Source organism: Scleropages formosus, chromosome 10 (genome assembly GCF_900964775.1).
Source record: "Scleropages formosus chromosome 10, fSclFor1.1, whole genome shotgun sequence".
NCBI lineage: Eukaryota > Metazoa > Chordata > Actinopteri > Osteoglossiformes > Osteoglossidae > Scleropages > Scleropages formosus.
The window spans coordinates 30607434-30616437 of NC_041815.1; the positions used below are offsets into that span (position 1 = coordinate 30607434).

At 42.9% G+C, this 9004-nt stretch overlaps 1 protein-coding gene across 1 annotated transcript; it reads left to right on the forward strand.

Annotated features, from left to right (window-relative positions):
* Positions 1-1689: 1689 nt before the first annotated feature.
* Positions 1690-7093, forward strand: LOC108932259 (extracellular calcium-sensing receptor-like). The gene is made up of 6 exons (XM_029255673.1): positions 1690-1838; positions 2052-2340; positions 3070-3891; positions 4078-4302; positions 5985-6108; positions 6192-7093. Exons 1-6 carry the CDS (start codon positions 1750-1752, stop codon positions 7091-7093), a joined length of 2451 nt encoding a protein of 816 aa, XP_029111506.1. The 5' UTR covers positions 1690-1749.
* The last annotated feature ends 1911 nt before the right edge of the window (positions 7094-9004 follow it).

Consider the following 9004-nt stretch of genomic DNA (forward strand, 5'->3'; position numbering starts at 1 on the left):
CCCTTTTCACAGAGCTTGCTATGTCATGGCGCGACCGAGCGTCCAGCAGTATAACTGGAGCAGACTTTCCCTTGCAGTGGCTGCCTGACTGGCTTGTCCCGCATTGGCCTCGTCAGCCACCAGTGAGCTTGCAGCAGATGTGGGCAGCCCCATTCCTAAATTGTTGTTCGCAAAGCAAAGCCATGATAATGAGGATGACTGATTGACTTGTGATGGATTGGCATCTCATAAAAGATATATTCTGCCTCATACCATGCACTTCAACGATAAGCTCTGGACTACTGTGACACTGCATTTAACAACTAATTACTGATACTGGATGGATGGATAGAGGCCCTAGTCTCAGGCATTATCAGACCATCTACTTCACCAGCCTTTGCAGGCTAATTTTTTTTAGGTAATAAGGACGATGGGCTGTGTCCTTGTATAGACTATCGTGGTCTTAATGAAATCAGAATAAAACACTCCCATCTCTTGCCGTTATCACGGTGGCATTGGAACAGGTCCATGGGGTGCAGGCTTTCACCAGGTTGGACCTAAATAGTGCATATAATCTGAACCACACTTGCGAGGGTGACAAGTGAAAAGCAGCATTTAGCACTGCCCTGGGTCTCTATGAACTTTTGATGATGCAATTCGGGATAGCTAATGCTCCCAACATTTTCCAGGCTTTTGTGAACCATGTGTTGGGGGTTTGGTGAACAAGTGCATTCTGGATGACATACTGGTATTCTCACGTTCTATGGCCAAGCATGTGGAGCACGTACGTCAGGTCCTATGATATCTATTGGAAATTAATCTCTTTGTTAAGGGAGAGAAATGCCTCTTTTACCAGGAGTGCGTGGCCTTCCTGGGCTTCATCCTTGGCTCGGACACACTGGCAATGGACCCAGCCAAAGTTTGTGCAGTACTATATTGGCCCCGTTTGACCCATCCCATTGAACGTATTCCAGGAGCTTAAATAACAGTTTACAACCATCCCAGTGCTCTGGCACCCTGATCCCTCGCTGTTTTTCGTTGTCAAAGTAGATGCTTCGACTGAAGGCATCGGAGCGGTTCTGCCCCAGAGACAGGGCACCCCTGCAAAGCTCCATCCTTATGCAGACTTCTCTCATAAACTGTCACTCACTGAGTGCAATTATGACATCGAAAATAGGGAGCTACTGGCCATTACGTTAGCACTAGAGGATGGATGTTGCTCCTCCTGTCTCTTCCACTCACTGGCAAAGTCTTCCAAGAATGGGTGGGGAAGACACATTAGTTCTTCTGTACAACTACAATTTACATAAGTGAATTCAAAATTGAAGACCTCAGGACTATAATTTTACCAGATTTCTTTTTTTTTTTCAATTTTTTCAGATGTAAGCCAATATTTAACTCCCTTTATTCCCTAGGCTCTATATCCCTGTGGCACGTTCTTCATAAGGTTACTCAAAATTGATAGCAAGATTAATTATATACATCTTTCATTAACTGTCAGTCTGATGAGGATGATGCCTTGAAATCCTTTGACAACATTTTATCCCAGAGAGACAGATGAGGTAATGAAAAGATGGTAAATAAAAAGGGCTCCTTCCTTAGCCTCTCTTCACTTTGAAACCAGCCTATCAGAAGATGACTCATCTGTTTTACTGGATCCTGTTTTACCTTGACTCTGTCTTTGTTCCTGGGCAAACAAACCCCATATCAGCCTCCAGCTGCTTTCTGCAGGGTCACTTTGAGCCGAGTTTCCTTGCTAATGGACACTTCATGATTGGAGGACTTTTCCCGATGCACTACAGGGTGGAGATGTTATACTGGAATTACATGCACAAACCAACTGCTCCCCAGTGCTTTGGGTGAACTGATTGTGTCTACTTTTCAATTTTTAGTTTCCTCAGTTTCCATGTTGGATTTATTGTAGTTAACTTTAACATTTAAGCAACCTGATCATAGTTCAAACACAAACTTTTTTTCTTCCTGGTGATGGTATCACAGATCCATATAGATCCTGGTTTCTTTTCCTTTCCAAGTAAATTGTATCTAATACTCCAGTGTTGGTGTCTCTTCAGATTTGACCCTAGGGCTTTCCGATGGGCCCAGGCCATGAGATTTGCAATAGAAGAAATCAACAAGAACCAGAACCTGTTGCCAAACTTCACACTGGGGTACAAGATCTATGACTCCTGTGAAACTCATGTAGCAGCACAGTGGGCAGTTCTGGGTGTGCTGAATGGACCAGAAGAAACTCAGAATGCCATGTGCTTTGCTGCAGCTCCACTTCTGGCTGTAATTGGAGATTCTGGATCATCTCAATCTGTTGTTGCCTCTAATACCCTGCAGCCCTTCAGAATTCCAATGGTAAGTGTACCACATGCTAACTTCCAAACATAGGGGAAATAGTGTATGAATTTATTTTAATGTCGTAAAAAAATTATTAAAGTACAACTGCTTCAGAAACAAAACAAGGCAACTCTGTCACATAGTTCAGTTCATCTTATTTTGGAGTATAATTATACAATACATTTTAAAAGAAATGCAAATGTATTAGTGCTAAAATTAATATGTTTAAAAGGGGGCAATAATTAAAATAAAAACGCTATGTCATTTGTTACTAGTGGAGTGTAAGATTACCTTTTCTTTAAAAATATTCTGTTAGATTTCAAACACTTTTGCTGCGTTTATTTAAAAACGAATCTAAAATAATATATGACTCATAACAGTTTCACTGATGCATGGATGTGTAACCCATTGTAAGTAGTGTATCTAGCAGTGTAAATCACCTTGGTGAATAAGGTGTGTGGGCTGGTGACACTACATAGTTTCCATTGGAAGTCGCTTTGGAGAACAGTGTCTGCTAAATAAATAAGTGTAAATGTAAACAAAGAAAACTGACACTGCAACAGACCAAAACACAAAAAAGAAGTGGTAAATATATGAAATAGTAAAGCAGGGCATGTATGACACTGATGGTTTTGTCAAAGGAAATACTAAATTTTCTATAAGCATCAAATTGTTCTCACACTTCTCAGTTGCAAAAGGCACGATTGTTATTACTGCTAGCATTGATGTTTTTCAACAATTTTTCAGATAAGCTACTTTTCTACATGCTCCTGTCTCAGTGACAGGAAACAATACCCAACATTCTTCAGAGTTGTTCCAAGTGATGATTTCCAGGTGAAAGCAATTGCCCAGCTCTTGCAGAGATTTGGATGGAAATGGGTTGGTATCGTCACTGAAGATGATGACTATGGCAGATACGCATTACAAGGACTGTTGAGAGAATTCAGAAACATTGGCGTTTGTCTGGCCTACTATGAAATGATACCCAAAGTATACGACCAGAAAAGAATCCATGAAATTCTCAGAGTGATGAAGCAATCCACGGCAAAGGTTGTCATTAACTTTGCTGGTGAGGGGGAGTTGTACCCCTTGCTAAAGGAATACATGGATTTGAACATCACCGGTATTCAGTGGATTGCCAGTGAAGCCTGGGTTACGGCCTCTGTCTTAGCAAGCAGTTACCCTTTTATGGTTGGAACCATTGGCTTTGCCATCCGCCAAGGAAAAGTTCCTGGTCTCAAAAACTACCTGCTCACTGTGAACCCATTAAGGTATCCCAATCACACCATGGTGCAGGAGTTGTGGGCAGCTTTATATGGTTGCTCTCTAAATCTCCTCAGCAGCACAAGCCAGAACTCCACCCAACTGCCCACCTGCACAGGTGAGGAACCTATTCGGGAGCAGCATTCTGGCTATCTGAACACCTCCAACCTTCGCGTGACCTACAATGTGTATAAAGCTGTGTATGCCATCGCTCACTCTCTGCACAACCTCATTAACTGTGAGCCTGGGAGAGAGCCTTTCCAAAACTCCTCATGTGCCAATACTACAAATATTTACCCATGGGAGGTAAAATTTTACACATTTCTCATGTTGAGATTGATATTATACTTCCTCATGTGATAATATTTCTATGAGAAATATATAAGGTGGCAGCCATTTAGGTACCAAAAAATTTTACAAGTTCAGCACATATTTTACTTAGATGCAGATTAGTTGCACAGATTGCCATTATCCATTTTTGTCATTCATAAGCTTCAGCAGTATCTTCAAGAGGTCTCCTTCACTATTTTACAAGAAAAGGTGAATTTCAATGAGAAAGGAGATGCAATTTCATCATATGATCTGATCAACTGGCAGCGAGGTGCAGCAGGGAATACTGATTTTGTCAAAGTGGGGATGTTTGATGGCTCAAAGGATGCTGGGAAGGAACTCTTCATCCAGGAAGAGGAGATCGTGTGGACAGGCCACCAGAGTGAGGCAAGCTGCACACACTGTGTATTTCAGTACATGCGATACCATCTGTTCAAGTTCTGTAGGGTGAAGTGGAGGTAAGTGCCCCTCCTTGATCAATTAAGCAATTTCACAATTATGACATGTTGTGATACATGTTCTACGTACTCATTCAGACATGTTAGCAGACATATTAAAAAATGAGGATAGATAGATAGATAGATAGATAGATAGATAGATAGATAGATAGATAGATAGAACTTTATTGTCATTGCATAGTACAGGTACGCAGCAACAAAATGCAGTTCAGCATCTACCAGAAGTGTAAATAGTGGAATTATGGAAATAAACAAGTGCAGTTAAATATAAGAAATATATGTACAACAATTAAATAAATAGAATATGACAGAGAGTATGTACAGAAACTGAGCAGGTAGCAGTAGTAATGTATATATATAAATATCTATAGAGTATGTACAGCAGTAGCAAGGATAATACACCGTGTGTATAGGTAATATACATATCTATATTATACATACACACACACATTTTCAGAACCGCTTGTCCCATACGGGGTCACGGGGAACCGGAGCCTACCCGGTAACACAGGGCGTAAGACCAGAGGGGGAGGGGACACACCCAGGACGGGACGCCAGTCCGTCGCAAGGCACCCCAAGCGGGACTCGAACCCCAGACCCACCGGACAGCGGTCCAACCCACTGCGCTACCGCACCTCCTACATATATATATAAAATATAAATATATACATTTATCCATATTATATACACATATGTATGCATATACATACACACACAAAGATAACTAGGAAATGCTATGAATTATCTATTATTCACAATTATAATTATTATTATATAGAAATAACGTAGGAAGTACAAGCTGGAGCAGAACCGCATAATGATTACAGGCAGTTAAAAAAATAGTAAGCGTCAGTGAGACAACAGTGACCTAACGGTGTAGTGTAGAGCTCGTTAGGGTGATGACTGTAGATAAGAAACTGGCCGAGAACCTGCTGGTTCTGTTGCAAATGGCCTTGTATCTCCTCCTGGATGGAAGGAGGTTGAACAGTTTGTGACTTGGAAGTGAGGAGTCCAAGGTGATTTTGTGTGCTCTGCGCAAACATCTGCCATGGTGAAGAAGCTCAATGGCAGGTAGTTGTGTGCCAGTGATGCGTTGGGAGGTTTTCACCACCCTTTGCAGGGCTTTTCTTTTGCACTATCCAGCTATATTTTCCCTGAATCAACTTCATTATTATTAGTTAAAAATCAACCAAGTAGGATTTCACAAGCAATTTTATTTCATTTTTGAAAAAATAACATAATCTGACTTTATTCTGAGTGGACACACCTGGAGTAGAGGTACAGTTATATTCATTACATTAAGAACAGAGTGCTGCAGCACTACCTTCTGTTGTGTCTCTTAATGTGTCATTAAGAGGTAAGTGTGCATAATGACACTTAGTCAAGGGTCTGTCACTGCCATTTCAACTTTTAGTCCTGTAGGAGCAAGCAAGTAGATAAAATGAACAAAAATGTACAAGTTTTATCTGCTAATATATCTTATCTCTTCTCTGGCACAGCACTAGATTGTCAATCAGACTGCATGTCATGGGTTTTAACAGCAACATCCAGCTGCGTTCCCTCACTGCTCTGTGTCTGCAGTGACACCTGGTTGTGCTCCCTCCTGAGCAGGTGCTGGTGTCTGTGTGCAGTGACAGCTGTACTCCAGGATCCAGGAAGGCTGTTCGTCGTGGGGAGCCTCTCTGCTGCTTTGACTGTGTACCATGTGACGATGGCAAGATTAGTAATCAGACAGGTGTGTTTCGTTACACTTTGTCACCATCACCTTTGTGTCACTATCAGATTCAGTGGTTCACTATATGACTTCTTCATTTTCAGATTCAGTAGATTGCACACCATGTCCTGAGGATTACTGGTCCAACACAGCCAGAACAGAATGCATACCCAAAGCAGTCGAGTTCCTCACCCACGATGCAATGGGGCTGACCCTCACAGTCATTTCTGTAGTGGGGGCTTGCCTCACCGCCGCCATCCTGCTGGTGTTCATCCGCCACAGGAACACTCCAATCGTTCGGGTCAACAACTCCGAGCTGAGCTTCTTCATCCTCCTCTCTCTCATTCTCTGCTTCCTGTGTGCACTTCTGTTCATCGGAGAGCCTACAGTGTGGTCCTGCATGCTGCGCCACACTGCCTTCAGCATCACCTTCTCCCTTTGCATCTCCTGCATCCTGAGCAAGACTCTAGTGGTGCTCGCAGCTTTTACAGCCACCAGGCCTGGCAACAACATCATGAAGTGGCTCGGACCCAAACAGCAGAGGGTCATCATCTTCGCTTGCACTTTAGTGCAGGTCCTCATCTGTTCCATGTGGCTCATTGCTGCGCCTCCCTTCCCCTTCAAGAACACTCAGTACAGCAGATCCAAGATCATCCTGGAGTGCAGCGTGGGTTCCGACTGGGCTTTCTGGTCGGTCCTGGGCTACATTGGGCTTCTGGCCTGTCTCTGCTTTGTGTTGGCCTTCTTGGCTCGAAAGCTGCCGGGCAATTTTAATGAGGCAAAGTACATCACATTCAGCATTCTGATCTTCTGCGCTGTGTGGCTCGCCTTTATTCCTGCCTATGTGAGCTCACCTGGAAAATTCACAGTGGCTGTGGAGATCTTTGCTATTCTCGCATCTAGTTTTGGGTTGTTGTTATGTTTGTTTGCTCCGAAAAGCTACATAATTTTATTGAAACCACAGAAAAACACTAAGCAGCATCTAATGGGTAAAGTAATAAAATGAAAAAAGGTTGTTTGTCATTTATTCCAAACATCTGTCTGTATGCCAGTTGTCATATTATTTCCTTTATATGGAGCAAAATTACAGTTGTGCAAGTAGCTGACGCTTTTCTCCACAGTGACCAGCAATGTTAAGGTGCCTACGGTGATTTTCACATTTTCACACAGCTGTTATTGAAGCACGAGGGGGTGCGGTGGCGCAGTGGGTTGGACCGCAGTCCTACTCTCCGGTGGGTCTGGGGTTCGAGTCCCGCTTGGGGTGCCTTGTGACGGACTGGCGTCCCGTCCTGGGTGTGTCCCTTCCCCCTCCGGCCTTACGCCCTGTGTTGCCGGGTAGGCTCCGGTTCCCCGTGACCCCGTAAGGGACAAGCGGTTCTGAAAATGTGTGTGTGTGTGTGTGTGTTATTGAAGCAGTTTAGGCTACATACTGTACTTCTCTCAAGAACACCACAACAGAACTGAGCCGAAGAGAGCAGCTCTTTCCATTATGCTATCCATTGCACCACTGAAGTAGTATGTTGACGACCTTCACATTTTTTCAGTTAACATTCCATTTGCAGCCAAGATAACATTGTCAATATGCAGAAGGCAAAAGGAAAGGAAATTGGATAGTGATTCTACAGGCTACTCAGCAAATCCAGCTTATTATGATCAAGGTCATAACTGGTTGACTGGTCTGTGATTTACTGTAGCCCCTGGCTGTTAACCAGTTGGGCATTCATACCATTTCTTCTTTTCATCTTCACTCATTTCATTTATTTCCTCATTGTCCTCTGGTTGCCTCCCACCTTCCTTCAGAACTGTCCATGTCTTACGACTAATGAAAAACTTTCAGTGAACTCAAACAGTTCCCATGATTACAGACTAGTCTCCTCCTCCCTTTCCTTTCTAAAAAGCTTGAACATGCCATGTATAGTTTTAGTGTATCAGTTTTCAGCATTTCTCACTCAGATTGATCTCATTGTGTACATGCCTTGATTAAAGATTATATCTTCCACCAAGACTGCTCAGTTCAAGTTTAGTACTTGTTATCCTGCAGTGAAGTGAACATCTCCTGAGCACATTCCAGGTATTCACAAAACAGCATTTTAATGAACCTTTGAAAATGTATCACAAATCAGAAGATGACTTTTTGAGTTGATATATAAAACAGTGACAGCTGGTAGCGTAGTGGTTAGAGCTGCTCTTTTTGGATGTGAAGATCGCATGTTTGATCCCCACATCCGGCTGTAGTACCCTTGAGCAAGTTACATACCCTGAATTGCTGCAGTCGTGCTTCCCAGTTGCATAAATGGTTAAACAACTTTAGGTATTTTAACACTGCCAGTTGCTTTGGTGAAAAGTGCCAGCTAAATGAAATCATATATCAAAATCTTTTCTCCAAAGCGACATACATGTCATAGAAAATACAGTTTGTGAATTGCATTAGGAGAAAGAGAGACATAGTTGCAGACATGTGATTCTTAAGCACAGTTAGTTTATTTCTAGAACCAAGAACCTCCGTGCTTTACCTTTCGGACAGATGTGGAAGAGCGTAGCAGTCTCGTTGGAGTGTAGTGGTTGATCAAGTCTTGCAGATGGCTGGGAACAGTTCTATTGATGCATTTGTAGGCAATAACCAGGGTCTGAAACTTGATCTGAGTGGCTATAGGAAGCCAGTGCACAGAAAAGAGTAGAGGAGATACATGGGAACTATTCAGCAAGTCAAACACAACTCGGGCAGCAGAATTCTGTATTAGCTGCAGAGTTTTGATGGCAGTAGCAGGAAGGCCACACAGCAGAGAGTTGCAGTAGTCCAGACGGGATGTCACCATGGCCTGGAGAAGTCGTTGGGTAGAGTCTGTTCTGAGGTAAGGAGGGATCCTGCAGATGTTATGCAGGACGTATTGGCAGGTCCAGGTTGTGGCTTCGATGT